Source organism: Dipodomys spectabilis, unplaced genomic scaffold (assembly GCF_019054845.1).
Source record: "Dipodomys spectabilis isolate Male_0828 unplaced genomic scaffold, ASM1905484v1 ptg000001l, whole genome shotgun sequence".
In the NCBI taxonomy this organism is placed as follows: Eukaryota; Metazoa; Chordata; class Mammalia; order Rodentia; family Heteromyidae; genus Dipodomys; species Dipodomys spectabilis.
Genome location: NW_024870678.1, coordinates 19,269,277 through 19,291,491, shown reverse-complemented (window position 1 = coordinate 19,291,491; position 22,215 = coordinate 19,269,277). Strand labels below are relative to the sequence as shown.

At 37.8% G+C, this 22,215-nt stretch overlaps 1 protein-coding gene across 5 annotated transcripts in view; it reads right to left on the bottom strand.

The window, feature by feature from the left end:
• Positions 1-22,215, bottom strand: part of Akap7 (A-kinase anchoring protein 7) — a 123,421-nt gene that overhangs the window by 15,008 nt on the left and 86,198 nt on the right. The window contains exons 1-2 of one of the 5 annotated variants that reach the window (XM_042667580.1): positions 12,615-12,811; positions 10,223-10,291 (exon numbers count right to left, since the gene is read on the bottom strand). The exons of 2 other annotated variants lie outside the window; for them this stretch is intronic. In XM_042667580.1, coding sequence (XP_042523514.1) covers positions 10,223-10,291; positions 12,615-12,663 — 118 coding nt within the window. In that variant the 5' untranslated portion in view covers positions 12,664-12,811. Of the gene's footprint in view, positions 1-10,222; positions 10,292-12,614; positions 12,812-22,215 lie in introns of those variants that run through there. 2 more of the 5 variants (XM_042667406.1, XM_042667637.1) reach the window with 2 other exon arrangements.

Genomic DNA, 22,215 nt, shown 5'->3' with positions numbered 1-22,215 from the left:
ATTAATCTTACAATAGATGTCTCGCAGACATGAATAAACTGCCCTGAAATAGTATAATATAAAATGGTTTGAGCTTGCTAGCTGTACCAAATTGATTGAAATGTGTGATGTTGAAAAAATAATTGCATCCATTTCAGTTTGTATGTAACTTTCCTAAGTCATACCTACTTTAGAATATGCATTGTGCACTTGTGATAAATGTTTTACAGCGCTTCTTTCTGGTCATTCATGCATTTTTTGCTCAACCCCCCTAAAACATTATATAACTAATAACATAAAATGCAGCAAAAGGTATTATAATAAAATGTAAAAAAAAAAGGACCAATAAATTATAACAACAAGTAGAGTAAAAGAAAGTAGAGATGACAGAAGAGAAAATATTGAGAGCCATAAACTGGATTCCAAACTTTCCAATATTCACAGTGAAAACTGGAGCACTCTTGATTCTCTATGTTGAGTCCAAACCACACATCATGGAGAGTTCCAGATCAGAGCAATTGCTCCACTGTTGCAGAGAGCTCCAGGTCACATCCACTCTAAACCCATTCTGTTCCTATGTTCACCTGTTTTGTAAGGAAGGAAGAACACCACCCATCCCTTCTCTTTATACATTCCTGCAGATCTGTTGATCAGGACTACTACTAGTCCAGATCTTGCCCTGGGTTTATTTCTTAAAGTGTTCCATCCTCAACACACTTTGGAAATTTCCGTAACGTACCACTTTTGTTACTGTATAAAAGCACTCTATACTATAACATAAATTACAATGGCTTTGAAACTTGTATAGTTTACAACCTGTACCTTCCCTTTACCTTTAAATGTGAGACTCAGAAGAGAAAAATTCATTCCATTCAAATGTAGGACAATAAAGATGCTCCAAGAGCTGTTGGGACTCATATTCCCCTCAACACCTAAAGCTTGTGAAGGTGAGGACACAGAATAGAAAGAAGAGATGGAGGGGGAAGAGGAGGTTGAGTCCAGAATCAAGCTCAAGGTCAGTTTCCATCCATCTTCTTGTTTGTTCATAGGAGCCACTACATCTCCCCCCCCCCCCCCCCACCTCCTGACAGTTCTGAACTTGAACTCAGGGACTGAGTGCTGTCCCTGAGATTTTTTTGTTTTTGTTTTTTTGTTTGCTCAAGACTAGTATTCTACCACTTGAGCCATAGTTCCACTTCCTGCTTTTTCTGAGTAGTTTATTGGAGGTAAGAGTTTAATAGACTTTCCTGTTCAGGCTAACTTCAAATCAGGGTCCTCAGATCTCAGCCTCCTGAGTAGCTAGAATTACAAGCATGAGCACTGGTGCCCACAGACATTCTCCCTTTTTAATTAAAAAAAATGGATTTGCTTTGATGTGATTTGCTGAATCTATCTTGTTACTGCCCTGACTCTTTCAACTGCCCCTTTCTACTGAGTGATTGGTTCTCTTAGATGCTGAAGACACAGAAAAACAGTTTATCATCCTCAATGCTATTCTCTACCTAGCTGCAGGTTAAACTCCAATTTATTTTACTAACCTATCCTTGTATCAGGACTTTACAGTGAACGTAATTAATGGAGAATAATAGAAGAATCTGAAAAAATATTTATTTTTCCCTCTACCAAAAAAAAAAATGTATAGCACAAGATCACAGGACACATGCCTAACAAACTAAAAAAAAAAGCTTTTAAAATAATATTCATAAACTTGAGAAACTGGTTTTTGTTAGGTTTTTAAAAAGAGGTAGCAGAGTTAGAACAGCACCATGCACGTGGTATTCAGGTAAGGGGTAGGTTTATTCATCGTTCTGGCTGGCACCAGGCCACTTTGGCTCTCCACGTGGCTGGGATAAACCTGGGAAAGAGGTGGGAAAGAGCTGAGAAAGAGCTAGAAAAGAGAAGAGAGAGCTGGGAAAGAGAGAGCTGGGAATGAGAAGAGTGAGCTGGGACAGAGAAAAGAGAGCTAGAAAAGAGTGTGTCTGGGCCTGGGCTAGGCCTTATCTAGGGTATGGGCAGAGAAAGGTGTGGCCACATCAAATTCAGATGAGACCTCAGCAAAGCAGATGTGACCTCTTCCAGGTGTGCCAGTTGCCTAGGTAACGCAGGTACTGGGTGGAGACTTTGCTGCAAGGAGGGTGGAGTCTGCTAGCCATCCAGGAGCGGACCTTACAGTTTTGAAATAATTTATTTTAAAATTTCTTAAATTGATTGTAACTCCTCTGTACAGTATTTTCACAATAAAAAAATTTCTTAAATTGATCTAAGTATCTTCCTTAGAAACATCTTAAATAGTATGGATTACCATACAATGCTTATTAAAAACAAACCCTCACCTTTGAAATAGTTACACTTTATGTATTTTAATTTGTTCCTAAAGAAATAAAAAACCACAAAAAAGGCATACACTTATCTTGGAGCAATGAAAAATAGTAAATATTAAACTATAGGCAAGAACTGTGTGACTGCTATTAAACTATTGTCTGTCAGCTCAAACCTCACCTACCCTTACTTAGATTTATGACACTGGATGGGAATGAAGCAAACTCTTGCTTAGCCAGCTGGATGTTAGAGTCTAACAAGATGGGGAGTTAGAGAACACTGATCAGGCACACCCAGAGAAGAAGAACTGGTCTGTTTCCATTTACTCACTGCTGCCATTAGTGTTCCCCTAGACCACCCCCAACCCAGCCATGGCCGCTCCCTCTTCTACAGCAACCAGTCTAGTATCAGTTGATTTCACTTATCATTTTTCCCCTTATTCCTGGATCTGTTTCCTTACATTCTTTTGAAGATAAAAGCAAAATTGTCCATTGAATGTTCTATCCTTAATGGCCATAATCAGCTTCAATGGTCCCTTTTTGTTTGTGTCCCTTTGGCACTTTCCTAAACCTTCCCTGAAGGTCTGAGTCTTGACTTCATAAGACCCTATGTCATCTCAGCCTGAAAATTAGCATCACTACTTCTCAGTCTTGCCTTTCCATCCTTTATTCTTTTAATACCTATTTAACAAATGCCCTCTATGAAATCCCCTCTGTTAAAATAACTGGTGTAAGCTGGGCTCAGTGGTTCAAGTCTGCAATCTTAGATACTTGGGAGGTGGGGATGGAAGAACTGTAGTTCAAGGCCAGCCTGAGCATAAAAGTTCATGAGACTGTATCTCAAGCAATGGCTGGATTCAGTGATGCATGCCTGTCTTTCCAAGTGTCAAGCAGAAGGATCATAGCCCAGGCTGGCACTAGACAAAAAGCAAGGCCCTACCTGAAAAGGGACCAATGCAAAACAAAAGGTTAGATGCATGGCTCAAGTGATACAGAGCCTGTCCTGCAAATGTGGGACCCAAATTCAATTCTTAATACTACTACAAATAAAATAAAGTAAAACAAAATAACTGATGCAGTTCCTATCTTCTTAGCTGGTTCCTAACAAATATAATCTATTTTTTATTCTACCCCTACGTAATTCTAAAGAATTCAGACATAAACAACAGAAGCCAAGATGTACAATGTCAACAGCAGTTACAAGCTTGAAGTTTGTTTGGAAAAATGATGTGTTCTCATGATCTTATATCTTTATAAAACAATGTAGTATGTCTTTTAACTTAATATTAAATTTTCACACTGAGATATATATGCTGACCGCGAAGTCATGGAGTTTGGAGGGAGAAACAGGTAAACCTGGATCACCATTCTCTGTGGGGTTCCTTCTTTCCTCTTCCATCAGCACTACCAAGTGGGTGAAATCCATTTCCCTTAGAATGACAAACCTTTTTTTTTTTTTTTTTCTGTGTGTGCTGGTCCTGGGGCTTGAATTCAGTGCCTGGGCTAAGTTACTGAGATTTTTTGCTCAAGGCTAGGATTTTACTACTTGATCTGAGCTCCACTTACGGAATTTTTTATTTTGGTGTTTTATTTGGAGATAAAGTCTCATGTACTTTGCTGGCTTTGAGCTACAAGCCTCAGATCTCCACCTCCTGAGTAGCTAGGATTACAAGTGTGAGCCACCAGCACCCAGCTAAGAAATCTTGTTTCCTTCTGTTCCAACCACCTTGCTAGTACATCATTTCTCCGTGGTACTATAATTTTTCCATGCATACACCTGATGCTTATAATGTTCTTGACTGAAGTCCTAGGTTTGGGGAGTAGTGTGTTAACAGGAAAGTGTCTCAACTACCTTTGATTTAGCTTGCATGTACTAGTTAACATAACATTTAAGTTCAAATAGCTCTTGTTATACTTTTATCATTGTCAGGTTTTGTCTACTTGCTAAAGGCAAAGACTTCACTATGAAACTGAAAGATTTGTTTTATATTTAATCTATATGTGCCATTATGAATGGAGGTCATAAGACATAATTGCTCAATTGTGCATTGCAGAAACTTTGTTCGTGGTTAAGTTATAAACACCACCTGTGATAAGAATTATGGGACCTTACAGTAGTAATTAACTTGCTCTTCTGGACTTCACAGACATGTTGAGGGTGTGGCTTCACTTGTTAGACTGAAAGCATTAAGATTTTTTGTCTTGGCTTTTTCTGTTAGGAGTATAATACACTTTGGAATCCAACAGATTTTTTTTTAAGGGATTTAGATTTTAAAAAAAGAAAAACTTACAATGAGGAATTACTGTCTCTTCACTGTGCAGTATCTTCATTGTATCTTCTAGATCACCTAGATTAGAGCTTTCCAAACCCATATTTCAAATAGCTTTCCAAATAGTCTCCATATTAACTGAAGTCAACTTCACTGTTGACTCTCACACAGGGCAAACGCACTGTACTACAATCCAGTATGAGGTTCAAGATTACTAATGTTTGTTTCACAATATAATACTGGAGTTTGGCATATAAGAAAATTCATCCCTCCCCCACAGTATAACCCCTGCTTTCACTGTATTTGATGTTGGTATAATTTGTGGAGGGGAAGGGGAAAAACAAATCGTTTAAATAGGGATACAGGTGGACCCATTGCAACAATGAGATGTACAAGTCGTTATGTCGAAAACGAACTTTACAAAAAAAAAAAAAAAAAGAAAACGAACTTTACAACTTTGGTGCGGGGGGGGGTGCATGGGGCGGGGGGGGGGGATGCATGGGAAGGGATGGGAAGGGGAAACAAAAGAGGAGGCTACAATGCTTGATAAGAAATGTACTCATTATCTTGCCCATGTAATTGTAACCCCTCTGTACAGTATTTCACAATTAAAAAAAAAAGGAAAAGAAAAAAGAAAAAAATGGCAAAGGAACACATGAGAAAAAAAAAAGAAAATTCAGTGAATATAACTTCTTTGCAACAAGAGTGCATTAACTGTGCAACCACAGTCAGTCACCTTAGAACTGGACAAAACTAGGGGTTTTTTTGTTTTGTTTTGTTTTTTTATTGTGAAGATACCATACAGAGGGGTTACAATTACATGGGCAAGATAACGAGTACAATTCTTATCAAGCATTGTTGCCTCTTCTTTGTTTCCCCTTCCCATCCCTTCCCATTACTCCCCCACTGTCCCCCCAACCTGATTCTCCACCCCCCACCAAAGTTGTAAAGTTTGTTTTTTGACATAATGACTTGTACATCTCATTGTTGCAATGGGTCCACCTGTATCCCTATTTAAACGATTTAAAAACTAGGATTTTATTTCTATTTATATTCACTAAAAATTCTTAAGAATAACACCAAAGCCCACAATTATAAGAGATAAAAATTTAATCCAACCAAGTTTTAAGCAAATAAAATGGGAAAGATGTGCTGTTTTGTCTAGGAGAAAGTTTTTAGGTGTGGCTGAACTCACAAAATCACAGTCTGAAGTATCTTTATCTCTTTTTCCCAGCCTCTTCTTTCTTTATGGCCAGTTTCATTTTTAGAATAACCCTCTCTCAGCCCGTGGTTAGCTATATGTGAACCACACTTTTTCCCAGGGTAGTAAGCAAGGTATTATGATATATATAATACCCTACAAAGGTATTAACTATCATAATAAGAGAATTCATTTCCCCAAGAAGGAAGGGTCCTGTGCAGATCCATGCTTCAAGTCTACTCAACAGTTTTATGTTCCCTAGGTAAGGTGGAAATAAAACTATCATTATGCCAAGCTGAATTCTAAGGTGATTCTAGTTATACAATTGATAATCTCTTATTTATTTTAGAGAAATTATACTTACTAATTCTACTGCATATTAAGCACAGTCAGGCATTTTATAGGTGTTAGCTTATTTAATTTTCACAACAGGTAGCTACTATTTAGGATTGGGATACAGAAGCTTAGAGAGTTAAGCAGGAAATGTCAGAATCAAAAATACAAACCCAGTCAGTCTGTCTCTAAAACCTCTATTTTTTCAACCACATGAGTTCTGAGGTTTTTTTGAGTCTCTTTATTGTGGGCATCACAAGTTTATAAATGAAAGAGAAGAATATGAAAGCTCAAAGACCTATATAATTATGTGTTCCAAAGGGAAGTGGTTTGTCACAGGTTCTTAGACAATTTCGCTAGCCTTAGATTAATGATTGATATTCATCCATAAGGCACTATTTGGGGCTAAGCCATTACCACTGCTTAACTGGGGCTATTCTTTTTCTACAAATACTTAAGTGTACATGGGATCAGATGGTCTTATTAACGAGCAAATGTCCTTGAGGAAGAGCATTTGAAAGTGTGCTTTTATTAACTAAATTTTTATGTATATCACAAATGCCTACTCCTTTTTATTAAATGTTTTCTATTGTTATTATAAAGATGATATCCAGCAGGATTATCATTTCATAAATCAGGTAATAAGTACATTTCTTTTTGGGCAATGTCACCTCAACCTTCAATCTCTCCCAGTTTTTCCCTCCCATCCCCACCCACAAGTGGTATAGCTCACTTTCAACATAGTGCTAGTGAGTACCACTGCTGCATTTGTTGGCCCTTTGTCTCTCCATTTCTGCACTTCCCCTTGTCCTCCCAAAGATAGATAAATGAACAGAAAAAGAAAAGAAAAAAAAATCTCTGGCTTCCATTTTCTGAAGTTCATTTTGACAAATATTATTTTATATGATCAGAGGCACCGAGGCATTGCATCTTTGAGTTCCTCTTCTAAGAGCATCCTCCTTTGGTCTCACTGTGTGTCAATGCCGAGTCCTGCATAATTTATCATGTCCTGGTGTACTCCTTTTTTTTCATAGCCACAGGAAGGGAAACAGGGAAAGTTTGTAGCACATTGTTGGGAAGTAGGGTTTTTGTATATAACTACAGCAGCCAGTGGCTGCACAAAGATCTGGAAACAGTCCTACAACTTGGCAGACTCCCAAGGGAAATTATTCAAGATCTGACAGACAAATGCAGGCAAATTCTCAAAAAGTCAAAGACAAACAACAAAAGAAAATATAATTACTACATAGCCTATAAATGAACACAGAAAATCAGGGAGGTAAAATGAGAATAATAACTACTAGCATTTGCCTTACTGTTCCCATATTTAATTTTAGAAACAAACCTCTTAGATATACACTTTTTCATTAGAGGAAAAAAAATCTAGCCTTTATCAAGTATGGCTAAATGTTTTAAACTGAACATTATTGTAGCTATCTCCACAGAGCTCTTATGCAAAGGGTAGTTTGGGGTTATCCGGCACTGCAGTTTCACTACTTTAGAAGGTGTAACAGATTCTAAGCAGCCTGGGATACAGGCCCCTGCCAGCTTTTGGCCCTATAACATCCTGGAGGGCCTTAAGTAAGAAATTACCCATGCTTCTTTCTGGCTTCCCTTCTGAAATAAGATAGTTGGGAAACATATATTCTCTAACTATTGCATCTCATAAGTAGTTCTGAAAATAATCTTGGCATTGTACCTGACACCCAGTATGCATTTAAGAAGTTAAGAAGTAGAGGAAGTAGGAGCAGGTGGGGGGGAGGCAAGGGAAGAAGAAAGGTGAAGTAGAGAAAAAAAAATAATTAAACCACCACTATTTCATTTATTCTTCTGTTCCCTAGACATTTAGATCTAAGTGTCAAAGGGGGGGGGGTAATTAATAAGCATCAAAAAATTAAAAGCTTCAAAATAAGCTCTCAAAAGTAGCTCATGACCAGTGTCATTCCAACTTCTGTCCTTTGAAAGACTGATTTACACTGAAGTTCTAACACACTTGTAACCTAACAGGACAGGGGTAACACTCTCTTGATGAACTACATTCAGATCTGCCTCCTCTGACACTGTTTTAAGACCTGGTGCAAGCAACTAAGAGATGTAGACAGTGTGTGTCCTCAAGAGAGTGCTCTGTACAGCATCTTTACAATAAAATAAAAATTTAAAAAAAGATAGAACATACATATAAAAGACAACCATGAAAGATACATTCAATGCAAAAGAGTGAGCAAAGTAGAAGGCCACAAGACTTCTAAGAAGCATTCTGAAGAACTGAGAAGTCAAAACATAGATTTTCCTAGGTATAAACAAATAATTTACCACCATGGTAGCTAAGGTACAAAAACATAAATGCTCACTAGAGATGAAATCCATACTGTATTCCTCAATTTTTTTTTCTTCTGTCGGTCATGGAGCTTGAACTCAAGGCCTGGGCACTGTCATTGGGTTTTGTTTTTTTGTTTTTTATTGCTAAAGGACAGTGCTCTACCACTTTGAGCCACAGCACTCCAGTTTGGGGGTTGTTAATTGGAGATAAGAGTCTCACATACTTTCCTGCCTTGAGCTGGCTTTGGACTTTGATCCTCAGATCTCAGCCTCCTAAATAGGTAAGATTATAGGTGTGAGCCAATGGCATCCAGCTTCCTCAATTTTTATATTAGTGTAATACCATCCACCTCCAAAGCATAAAATATTATTGTGAAATTTACTCATATTTATGAACATATAAACATATGTTCATACTCATATATATGAACATTTTTGAACTATAAATGGCCTTGGTAAGAAATATCACACAAAAATTTTATACTGAAATGTATTTCATGTATAAAATTAAAATATATATGCTTACATTAATATCTGCTTTTTTATGTCACAGATTACCAAAGCTAGAAAGTAACTAAGAGTTGTCATTCATTGAATGGTCCATTCTGTCTTTAATATGCATAGGCATGAGTAGCTTTCTCCACCTTAGGAATACTTCCAGTTACAGAAGACCACCATCTTTGAAATTCACCTACATCATTCTATATAAACATATACTACTTTAAAATGGGAAAGTGTGTAACAGAAAAGGAGCAAGGGAAAGTATTTTATAATTTGTTTTAGAGGTGTCTAATTATGAAACAGGTGTGTGTGTGTGTGTGTGTGTGTGTGTGCGTGCGTGTGTGCGTGCGCGCGCGATGCGCCAGTCCTGGGGCTTGAACGCAGGGTGGGGCCTTTCCCCTAAGCTTTTTTTTGCCACACCTCCACTTCTGGCTTCTTGGTGATTAACTTAAGAGTCTCACAGACTTTCCTGCCCAGGCTAGCTCTGAACTATGATCCTCAGATCTCAGTATCCTGAGTAGCTAGGATTACTAGCTACTGAGTTACCAGCATCCAGACTAAGGATTTTTTTTTTTTTTTGAGATCTACTTAATGAAGTAGCTAGGAAATATATGGAAGAAATAGCTTCTTGTGCAATAATATTTTTGTTCAGGGATATTCCTTGTAGGGAGAAATTCAGTAATTTCCAAAGAAATCCTCTAAAAGATTTCAGCAAAAGCTACATTGGAGAACATCTACAGTACTTTTAATCTAGAATATAATATTTTTAATGCAACATGTAATGTGAAGAATATTCCTGTATATTGGAATATAGTGCAAACATAAATGGAGAGTTAACAATAAAATTCCTTCTATAATATAAGCTACTAAAAAAAACTAAATAGCAAACAGAGTCTAATATCCTGAGAAAGATGTATTTATATCCAGTGTATTCTATTTATTGTGGTCAAAACCTATAGTTTGGATAACTATTAAACTGCTGCTGGGATTTAAACAAAAAGGGACTTCACTAATCTGTGCTATATTAAGTAATACATAAACCATGAGGAACTCCACTGTATTTCACTGCTCAAAATATCATCAAGACTTCTTGGCTATGCATAGATTTGATTTGCCACGTAAACTTAAGCCCCCACATAACTGGTTAATTAAAGAATCATTTTGCTTCCTATTAATAGATTAAAATAGAATCATGAATTAATCAATTAAATTTGAATTCTATTTGTCACTATCACCACCACCACCAAATGGTCAAAGCAGGATCAAACAGCAAGAGAGAGGAGGTGTCACTTGACTCTTACCACCTGGCCAGTTCTGTATATCCTTGCTGTATCTCTGTAGGACTGCAGAGGACGAGCTTCCCAACTCACCTGTGTTTTGAGAATGACACCCACAAATTTAAACTTTCACTAATAAATCATTAAACTCTGTTATTCTCCATTCCCTGTCTAGAGGAGCATTCCAGAGCTATTGCTCTTAACAACAGAAATGAGAAGGGTGTGGGTATTCACATTTTTTGTTCTATCCTCAGTAGATGTTCAGAGAACAGGTGACTCAAAGCAGACTAAAGAAGCTCCTACAAAGTTAGAGGCAAAAAGACCCAGAGGTCACTGTACGATCTGGTAACAAGACCAAAATAATCTTGGGCTCCTCCAAATATCTTTTGTAGATTCTATCACATATTACCAACACAACTTATGAACTGCATATCTCCAGTTAGTGCTAATCTTAATTTGTACTGAGACATGCTGGACAATGAAATCTCTGCCACTTTTTATATTCCCCCTTAGCAAATACTTTCAAGTATACATTGCCAGTAGACTAGCAGCAATTAGAAGATAATCTTTTCTTAAGACTATTCTCTAGTACAGAGAGTAAACATGGCCCCAGGAGATAGTTCTATAATGTGTGTATAGGATGTGTGAATGGAGCATGAGGAAAACCAATGAGTAATGACCAAATCAAACATAGAAGAAAGAATAATGAGCAGGGATGTGGAAGACCAGGGACAGAGGTGAGCGAAGGAAGGAATGGGGCCATGAATGCAAAAGTTTACCATTTGCATTTCTGCATTATAACTTCACTTCAGTTGTACCATCCTGTCTTCATTTCCTTTTTGAAAGTTTGAGATTTGAGAAAGGGAACCCGAAAAACATTATATGGAATGTCCCACCAAGCAGCATTAGAAATCATTGCATCTAAAACACAAAACTTTGCTCACCAACATTAACAAATAAAAATAAATTCCTCAATACATGAGATTTTACTTCCTCTGGTAAGGAGAAGACTGGTCACAGAGAAGAAAAGAATAAAAACAGAAAAGAAGCAAGTTTCCCAAAGGAAGATCTCAAGCCATGGTAAAGGAATTCAGAAAGGGTAAAGAAAGAATTCACTGTCCTTGTATCTGTCATGCCAAGGTCTTTGAGATAGAGATGTCTTCCAAACACTTAACCAGTCCATCTAAATCTTTAGGAACTACACACAAATCATTCTTATGTATTGCTGAAAAGTTCTGAGCTACCAAATGCATGTCAATGTTGGCTATTAGGAAGTGAATGATTTTATTGTAAGGCCACCACAGGTTTCACAGTGGGATTATCACACACTGTACATGATCATTTCACAAGCAACATTCAGAGCAGTTTATTGGCTTCTGTTCCAAAGTCTCCCAATGTTTATTCCCATGCATTCCAAAAGATTTCTCATAAAACTACATTTTTCCTAAGTGAATAGCTATGCAGAATATGTACTAATTTTCAAAAACCTGTCCCTGTCCAGTTTCCTGATGAACAGACAACCGGAGATGCAAACCAGGTGTGGATCTTTAAGTATCTGAACTAGATATGAAATTCTATGGCCCTATTTAAATTAGAATCAACCATGGATATGATAGATCTATGGCTGCAAATTGAACAAATATGACTAGATGCACGTTGTTGAAAGAGAAGTAATAATTCTAAATTACAAGGCAAGTAGTGTAAGATAAACTCTATTACCATATCGATTAAAGTGCCAGTCCCTTTTTAAGATAGCTAAAATGTAAAGGAACACATCAGTCAATGAGGAATTTTCAACGCAAATATCTCCACTTTAAGTTTTGTTTTCTGGGCCATAGCAGATGTGGAATCTACCTGACACTCTCACAGAAATATTCCTTGAGGTTTGGGGAGAGACAAAGCAACATTGTAGTTTGGTGTGGTCTTACAATCACACCTGAATCTTTCTGTGAAGAACAAAGCGAAGGACACATGGAAATATCTGCAAATGCTCAAAATACGTCATTTTGGAAGCAGCTTTACCTCTCTACATGTTAGGGCTGAGCAATGCTCTGAAAACATTTCAGATAAGCAATGAAGTCTGACTGGTACAATGTATCGAATTGAATGCAGTGATTTGAAGAAACTCAAAACTAAACTCTGAGTCTAGACAGTATAAAAGAGGTGCTGTTAGAATCCCAGTGGAAGATGAGAGGCGAGTTTTCAGGTTTTGTAGTGTTCTTGTAACCCATCCATTGAGTTATTGTACTTTCAGACTTAATGTATAACTACACACCTGCCATTAGAAATGCACATTTAAAGACCATCACTGACTAGACTGCTGCCTTTGCTGGAAGAAAAACACAAAATGAACCCTAAGCCAGTCACACAAAATTGTCAAGCACTCAGGATTCTGCACAGCACAAATCACACTTACAGATTTTCCCCTCCTCTCTTGAGAACGGAAAGCAGCAAAGCTGGCCCATGGCACCGGCTTTCTTCACTGGTGTTCCTCTCTGTGGGGTCCTCAGACACAAACTGCGGCTCCCCCACAGTTCCTGAACACGCCCGTCTCTTCCACACCCTGCAGCCCACCGAGCTGGAGCTGAAGGAGCCAAGGCACAGCCAGCCAATGCTCAGCCAGCCCAGAGAGGGAACTAACTGGCTGCGGTGAGCCGAAGAGGCTCCTCCTCCCGGTCCTCCTGCTAAAGCAACTGCTCTGGGACCTGTGTTCAGCGAATGAAGTGGCCATATGCTCGCCTAATTCTCCAAAAACTGCAAGTACTGGCCTCAGACAAGCGCCACGTGGGCTGTGAGGTTATCTGCGTGCGGCAGTCCTTTCTCCTACAGACAAATGCAATCATTACACATGGAAATTCAACCAGGAAAAAAACGAGGGGGAAAAAAAGCATATTTTCTGCCTGCAATTTAAAGAGGAAGAGCTTGTCTTACACCCAGGAGACTTTTGTTTGTTTTCTGCACAGGGAATCCAACATAGCAGAACACTGGAAGGCATGACTGCTCTAAAGTGTCCTCAGTACCTGAGAAACTATGAACAATAGAAGTGGCAGGGAAGGGAGCTGCGATCAGCTGTTATCTGTTCTTTATTGCATGTTTTTTAAAGTTAACTATTTGCTCCCCAAAATATCACCTCATTCCCCCACTACGTCATTAATCAATACTATAAATAGATTAGGCTATCTCTCAATAACCCAGAAATTTCCCCAGAGCTAGATGGGGGAGGGGAGAGAAGAGATAAGAAAGATAAGGGCATCATTCTAAATGATGCCACAAGGTGACTGAGCAAACCACTGATTTCAAGACATGAACCTCATGATGTGAGGAAATGAATTTCACAGAAATGTTCAGAATCTGTTACTCATATAAGAAGTAGTCTTACAAAACTGGAAGAATGAAAGATCCTTCCTTCACTCTCCTAGCTGGGAACACCAATCCCCTGGCCAGGAGGAAAGGAGTGAGGATGGAGGCTGAGGGAAAGAGTAGTGGATGCACTCCTCTTCGCTCACATCCTCACAAATGAGGATAGAAGATTTTTAAAATCATCAGCTTAACCAATCCTAAATGCTGCATTTTTAAAAGTCCAATTATGAAGTTGATAAGCACAAAATATACTTTCAATTTCATTTTAAATGAAGATAGGCTTTTAATATTTACAGGCCAATAAGCCTGTTGAAGAAGGCATGCTAGAGTGGATCAAGTGATGTTGGCTAGTTCTGTGGATCATAGGTGTATCAATACACACTTCAATTTCTCAATATGGTAAAGCTAGGTCTATCCACATAAGTAAAACTAAACATTTGAAACCTTATGTCAGTTTTTCAGACTAAAATGTAAAATAAACAATTTTGCCTTGATTTAAAGAGTGTACCTCACTCATTATATAATGAAAATCATAATGTGTACATCAAATTCTATTTCCATGACCAGTTTTGTTTCGTCAAAGCTTATCAGCAAATTTTAACTATTCTATAATTCCCTCTCAAATTCACCAACCTACGAGTGGATACAGGCAAACATTTTAAATAGAAATTAAGATTTTATTTAGAAATGTAAAACAGCCCTAAAAACAATAATATAAGACTTAGTAAGACCAAAATGCACATAAATGGCCTACCACCCTAATGAAGAAAAACTCAGGACATACAGCGTTCTGCAAGCACAGAAGTGACAGAATGGAGGTCCTTCCTGGGTGTAGCCCTGCCTGTGACACTAGACAAGTCTTCTGTCACCCCTGAGCTCATCCAAAATCAAGACAGCTAGATATTATGATTCTCATCTGTATTAACACAGATGATTTAAAAATAGCAGAGGACATAACAGTGTAACTAGTAGTTACCTTAACATATAACAAGCAATTACCCTAAACATACTGTTTGTGTTCAATGAAATCTTCACTGAGGAAAAGGCATGACTCCTGGCATTTCCCATTCACCAACCTTGGTGCAGTAATCAGACCTTTTAGAATCAGAAAACCATGGGTTTAAATCCCAGATCTGCCCAATAGTCACCAGAATAAAAGTTGGATCTCCTTGTCAGAGTTTTGATACCTCACCCTGAAATCGGGCAAATTTGTTCTAAGGTTTTAATCTGTTGTTACAAAGTAGAAAACATTTGGCAAGAGAAGAAGAAGACAGACTGATGGTTGTGTGTACATGCACAGCAGTCTTTTCAGCACTAGCAAGCAATCTTGCCCTAAACTCTGTTAATTTTCTGTCCTGCTGAGAGCCAGCTTGAGTTCATGCTTCTACATCTGGTCTCCAAACACTAAGCCACTCACTCAAATGCAGTGTCCAGGGGAATAACATTCTAGTGCTAAACTCTACTAACTTGACTTACTAATTATCCCCGTCAGCATCGATTCTGAAAACATGCAATTAAGAGAAAATATGTAAAATGTGTCCTTAGCTAGTAACAGATTAAGTCTTAGTAGGGGACGGAACAATGCTACAGATTTTTTTTTTCACAAACACAAAATGTCAATTAGTGGTACATACCTATGACCTCAGTTTTCAAGGGGCAGAAGGATCATGAGTTCCAGGCCATCCTGGGCTGGTAACCATAATAAAAGGTAGAAAATAATGGAGAAACTACTAGCACAGGTATTTTTTAAAAACCTAACATTAACTGGATACTTACTGAGTACCAGGCATTAGTAAAAGCTTTTTTTTTAGATTTTGCTTGTTTATCTAATCCCTTCAGCAATTCTAAGAAGAAAGTGCCATTACTGTCTCCATTTTACAGATGAAAAACTAAAGCTCAGGCAAGTAACTGAAAGTAATCCTAAGAACAGACATAATGGGCTTTGAACTCAATTTATCCATTCTACAAGAACTAGGTATTTGATCCAGATTTCTATATTACTAAGCAAAAGTTGAATATGAAGTAAGATATATATTTTATAAAATAGAATGCATTTCAACATAACAACTTGTACATCTCACTGTTACAATGGGTTCACCTGTATCCCTACTTAAACGATTTGTTTTTGCCCTTCCCCTCCACAAATTATACCAACATCAAATACAGTGAAAGCATGGGTTATACTGTGGGGGAGGGACATACAAAGCAACATAGAAATCATCTTATAAGTATGTTAGAAACAACTGCATGAAAGGGAAAAAAAAAAACAAATCAGGTGGGGGGGAGGGAGTATGGGAAGGGATGGGAGGGGGAAACAAAGAGGAGGCAACAATGCTTGATAAGAAATGTACTCGTTATCTTGCCCATGTAATTGTAACTCCTCTGTATGGTATTCTCACAATAAAAAAATTTTTTAAGTATAAAAAAACAAAAAAATAAAATTAAAAAATAGAATGCTATAATTTCTCAATAATGTGCAGAAGAAAGAAAGTATTTTATCTAAAAATACCTTATTTGGAGATGGGACCTAAGAATTGTTTTCTGTCCCCGCAGTGAGAGGTGATTTATCAGTCCAGAGCACAGAAAGCAGAAGAACCTCTGAAGGTATTCAACTTCCAGTATAAAGTGCAACCTGGACTATTGATAAGTAATCCCCAAAGATCTTCAAGGACTTTTGTGGAGAGGATTAACATGCTCCTTTTAGTAGTATATGGAAGCCCATTATAACCAAAAGATTATTTTGCACTGAAGGTTCACTTTGCACTGAAGAGATTGAAGAGGAATATCATGAGTTCAAAACTACACAGCAAGAGCTTGTTAAGAAGAAACAAAACAAAGGAACAGGCACTGGTGGCTTGCCTGTCATGCTAGTTACTTGGGAGGCTGAGATTAGGAAGATCACAGCTCCAGTCCAGCCTAAAGAGAAAAGTCCATGAGATTCTATCTCAGTGGAAGAAGCTGGCTATGGGGAGATATGCTTGTCATCTCAGTTACACTAGGAAGCCTAAAATAGGAGTATCATAGTCCAGGTATAGGTCTGGGCAGGAAGACCCAATCTCAAAAATAAGCAGCAAAAACAAAACCAAAAACCAAGAAAACAAAGCTCAGTGGTAGAGCACTGGCCTAGCAAATGTGAGACCCTGAGTTCAAACCTTAGTACCATCCACTAAAAAAATAACTTCAATGAGAAAAAATTTCAGAGGAAAAAATACCTGATATGATAGCGTTTTATAGATTTAAAACCATACCTCTGTGTTCTCTTTTACATAGACTTGATACAAATAAATCATACTTAGAACAGTTGCCTGTATCTGCTATAGTAATTTGGATTTTTTTCTTATATTAGCTAAAAATGTCAGCAATATAACTAAAAAGTATAAGAGATGGCAGCTGACTCGCCTCTTGGTGCTCTTATGTGATTGACTGACATCTTTTTCTACCTATATATGTGTGTGTGTGTGTGTGTGTGTGTGTGTGTGTGTGTGTGTGTGTATTTATACACACACACATATTTGGGTTTCTAAACAGTCACAAGAAAAAGTGTGACTCAAAAAACAAACCTTGCTGAAGATTCCAACTCTATAAAATGATACAAACTCATTCTTTTTACACCTCCAACTCATTAGTTAAAAGAAATCTGAGCTTGACAAATTTGGAAACCTATGAAAAAGAAAATCAAAGTAAATGTCCCTTTATTCAAAAGAGTCAAGGGGAAAGAGAACATTAAGTCATAAAATATAAATGCTGGTGCCAAAGCTTAAGAGACACACTTGCTTTTAAACATGAGATACTTCAGAACGATTTTGGTGTGCAGCAGGTGGCACACTTAAGGAAGCAGTTGTGCCAAGAAATGTCACAGTTCCTATGCAAATGTAAGTTCAAGAAGTGCTAGATAATTTACAGAAAAAAACTCATGTAAGTAGGATGCCCAAAGACAAATAAGTATTCTGGGCCAAAAGAGAGTAGGCAGACATGCTCAATATTGTTTTTGTTTCATGTTTTTATTTTAAAAATCCAGCCCTCAATATGGAATTTATAAGATGCACAATTACTACTCATACTTAAAGATGTCCTTTCATTGTCCAGTTAACTGTTCTATCTTTATGGTCATTTTATAATCAAAGGCAAGATTCTGACATGACATCACTAAATATTGACTTGAAGGCTGTTTTTTATGAGGATCTGTCAGTAAGGAAAGAGGCCCAAAAGCATAACTGAAAAATCTTCAGGGATTATCTGCCACAGAAAGCTGTGGCAGACCTGTTTTTAAGAAGCAGGAAAAAGAATCTCAATCTAACTGTGACAATGTAGAGTTCACATTAAAAAAAACTTATTTCTCCTCCTTTATTCTTATTTTTAACAGATTTTTATTTTTTACTTTGTTGCGCATTTATTCTGATCTGAGGCTAAAAACTATGAGTATTTGTATTTGCAATTTCTATATAACTTTTTAGTATGGAATTTCAGAGATAGTATGTCCCACAAACTGTAATACAATAGATGTGCATTTAAGAAAGAGGAAGAAAAAAAGATAACTAGACGTACAAAAATAGTCCTTCGGATGACCATTGTTATTTCCAAATCTCTGCTGATGCATTTCTGCTTAGTGATATTTTTTTTTAAATACCTCTCCAAGGTGATGATTTAGTAAGTTCTTTTCTACATGGGTCACCCAACCTTAAATAACATTTGTAGTAAAAGCCTTCCCTTAGTGAAAAAACAGCTTACAGAGAGAATTATTTCCCTGCTCTGAGGATAGACAGCAGTAGAGCACTTGAGGTAAAGCAGTTGAAAAAAAGGCTGACATATTACAACATATTTTTGGACACATCACATTTGTAGCATACCAATATATTTCAGCTACTATGTATTTAAAATATGTACTAAGATGATCATCATATAAGCTCTGGAATAAAGGTAATGCAAGTCAAAAAGAGCATCCAGAGGACATAAAAGAGCCAGGGCCACACATCTGTAGCAACAGCCCTGAGGGACCAAGGGGAAGCTTAGTATTCTGGTGGTAAACCCTATTGAAGCAATGCAGTTACAAGGGGAAAAAGGGCAGGGATACTCATTTCTTCTAGATAAATACTGTTCATCTCTGCTTTCCATAGTTTGTCCTTTTTAAGTATTAATGAAATCACAAAAACTGACAAGGAGTTATTTACTCATGGACGAGTTAAATGTTTGGATATTAAAATCTTACTTGAAAAGAAAAGAAGAGCATAATCTGTAGGCCAGCGTCTTTATAGTACCAGGCATGGATGCTTTCTTCTTCAAATGCCTTTAACTCCTCAGCCCTTTTTTGGGAGAAAATAACAGCTTTCATCATAAGAAAGAAATATATTTCAAAAATGATAACCGGACTTACTGAATATTGGCAATTTCTCTGCAATCCTACAAGGTAAACAACAAAAAATTTGATTCTACCATTTTGAAAGGGGGGGGGCACAGTTCTAACTATTTGTCATATAGAATACCTTATATTTAGCTCTGAAGATAGTTTGCTGTTTGACCTCAGGTAAGACAACTGTCAGTCACATTTCCTGGCATGTCAAGCTTTAAATAAAAAGTGCTCTAATAGCTGAATATGGTATTTTTCTCTACTAACACTTTCAAAGACAGTGTTATGAAAACGGATTTCCAAAGTAAAATAGTTCATTTATACTACATGAAAGGGCACTAAACAGGAAAGACTGGGGCAGGTCTTGGTATCTGTCATGGTTTGCCATGGTGTGAACTGAAAGTCACCACATACACTCAATCAGCAAGTATTCATTCTGACTAACTTGTTTAAGGATGTCCCTCAGTACATGTGGTAACTGTTATAAACATTATTTAAATACCTCCAAACACTGAATCTATTTTTCTCTTAATACATTCCTTAATCCAAACTGAAACGTATATCTGCTGGGATATATTTCACTGCAAATAACAAAATCTCTTGGTTCAAAAGAACATTACTGTTGGGTACTGGTGGTCACACCTGTAATCCTAGCTACTCAGGAGGCTGAGATTTGAAGACTGTGGTTCAAAGCCAGCCTAGACAGGAAAGTTGATGAGATTCTTATCTATAATTAATCACCAAAAAGCCAGTAGAGGTGTAGGTCAAGTGGCAGAGGCCCAGTCTTAAACACAAAAGTTCAAAGACAGCACCCAGGCCTTGAGTTCAAGCCTGAGGACCAACACAAACACACACACACACACACTCACTCACACACACACACACACACACACACACACAATTAAAAATAAAAATAAAAGCAATGTCATTATTTCCTGTAATCTCGATTATAACTCTACAGCTTCGTAATGCAGTGGTTTAACAAAACCAAGACTCATTTTTCCAGTATCCTCTACTCAGGATACGTACTTGAAGTTGCCTTGCATCCCCAAGGTAAGGAAGTAAAGTTGGAGGCAAGCATGTTCCCCTAACACTTGCTAGCCAAAAAAAAGGGCAAATCTCTTTTAATCAACTGCAGCAAAAACATAGTTCTCTGAGGACCCAAACTGACTGAGGATCAACTAGGTCACATGACACTTTTCTAAGGCAATCATAAGCAAGAAGAATGGAACCAGAAAGCTGCAGAGTTACAGCCAGGCCTCTGTGTCCTAAAGCCACTGGCTCAAAATGAGAAAAGAAGAGGCAAACCACTGGTGTCTCCTGGTCTTATATTTGCCTTTTTTCCCCCCAGTCCTGGGGCTTGAACTCTGAGCCAGGGTACTGTCCCTCAGCTTTTCAGCTCAAGACTAGCATTCTACCACTTGAGCCACAGCACTACTTCCAGTTTTCTGGTGGTTTATGGAAGACAAGAGTTTCATGGACTTTCCTGCCTAGGTTGGCTTTGAACAGTGATTCTCAGATCTCAGCTTCCTGAGTAGCTAGGATTACAGGCGTGAGCCACTGGCACCCAGCTTTATATTTGCCTTTTAATCTCTACATTTTTGTCAGCCTAAAGAAAGTGATTGCTACAGGGCTATGATTTGGATGTGTCCTTGGAAAGTTCGTGTTTTCAAAGCTTGACCACTAGTGTGGCAGCATTGAGACAGTGGGACCTTTAAGAGGTAGGGCCCAGTGGAAAGCTATTGGGTCCTAGTGACAATGCCTTTGTAAGGGATTATTGCTGGGCTCCCATAGTGGCTGAGTTCTCAAGAGGATAAATTGTTATGAAAGCCCTTGAATCCTTCTGGTTTCCTCTCTCAAGATGTGACAAAGCCAAGGAGGCGCCCCATCATTGGAAAGCAGATGGGGGCAGTCCAGTCTTGACTTTCAGCCTCCAGCACTATGAGTAAATATGATGGGGGGGGGGGGGGCAGTCTAGTCTTGGACTTTCAGCCTCCAGCACTATGAGTAAATATATCTTTTCTTTACAAAGTACTCAATTTAGGGTATGTTAAAATTGATCAATAAAGAATCTACAAATAGGTTTATAATTTTTAAAAGCCCCCCCCAAAGTAAATCACTGAAAAAGACTATCATAAATGTATATCACATACAATAACTAAATTCTTAGAAAATTTGTAGTTGGAAAACAAGTGCCCAAACAGGCAACGCCTTTCTTTTAACCTTACTATGCTACTGTAACTTCTTATGTTTCTGTTACAATTAGAGCTGAGAGCAATGAGACTATATCTGGCAACAATACATTATGAAAAATAATACTTGTGATGGTCATCTGTGATTTGCTTTACAGTCAGAACCAAGACAAAAAAGCACACTGAACCATTACTCATCAACAGAAGATCAAATTAAACCACACCCATGAATTAACAAACTGTTGTCCTTTCTGTCAGTTTTTTACATGTTATATGAAACATGTTAAAGTCAGATAAAAAGTAAAGATCTTCATGGGTTAAGGAACAAAGACTAAATTTAAACTTCATAAAAGGAAATAAGATCTACTTTGTCTCTTCATTATACCAGCACACCTTTCTCTGTAAAAGATGCATACTTAAACAGTAGAGAAACTTGTTTCTGTTTCTGTCCCACAGACAACGTAACAAACAAATCTGTCATACTTCAGTAATCTCCATTGCTTTTTTATTTCTATCCTAGCCTTTGGTTAAATCCTCCATCCTTCCTCTATAATTCTGATCTAGGACAAAGGGTAGTAAAGCAAGTCTGAAGACCCTGGTTTTCCGAGTGTACCTCTGCTTCTTTATTCATACACATAAAGCCATCAGATCTCACGTCCGCCTCTCAGATATCTCATCCCATCCCACCCCTCTTTCCTCAACATGCCACTTGGCTGACTGCTGTTGCTTTCACGCACCCAAACCTGAACTCACTAACTTGTCACTTAATTCTGTCTTCCCTTCTATTGATGCAGAGTCTTCTATCTACTTAGATGTCTAAATCCTAAATCTGGAAACTATTCTGGATATCTTCTCTGCTTTTCACAACTAAGCCCAATTCTTTTGTCAACTAGCACTGCGGTGTGCCCTCCTTTTTTACTTGAACTCAAATGCTAAGTACGGGCAGTTTTCATGACCTGCTGAGATTAATGTTAATGCTTTCTTCCCGGTCAGTGGACTCAGTGTCCTGTTCTCCCCAACCATTGTCCTTTTACATGACTGGTCAAGCAGTCTTCATAATTTCCAATGGCTTCTCTCCCCTATAAAATAAGATGTGATGTCCTTAACAGTAAGTCATTCAT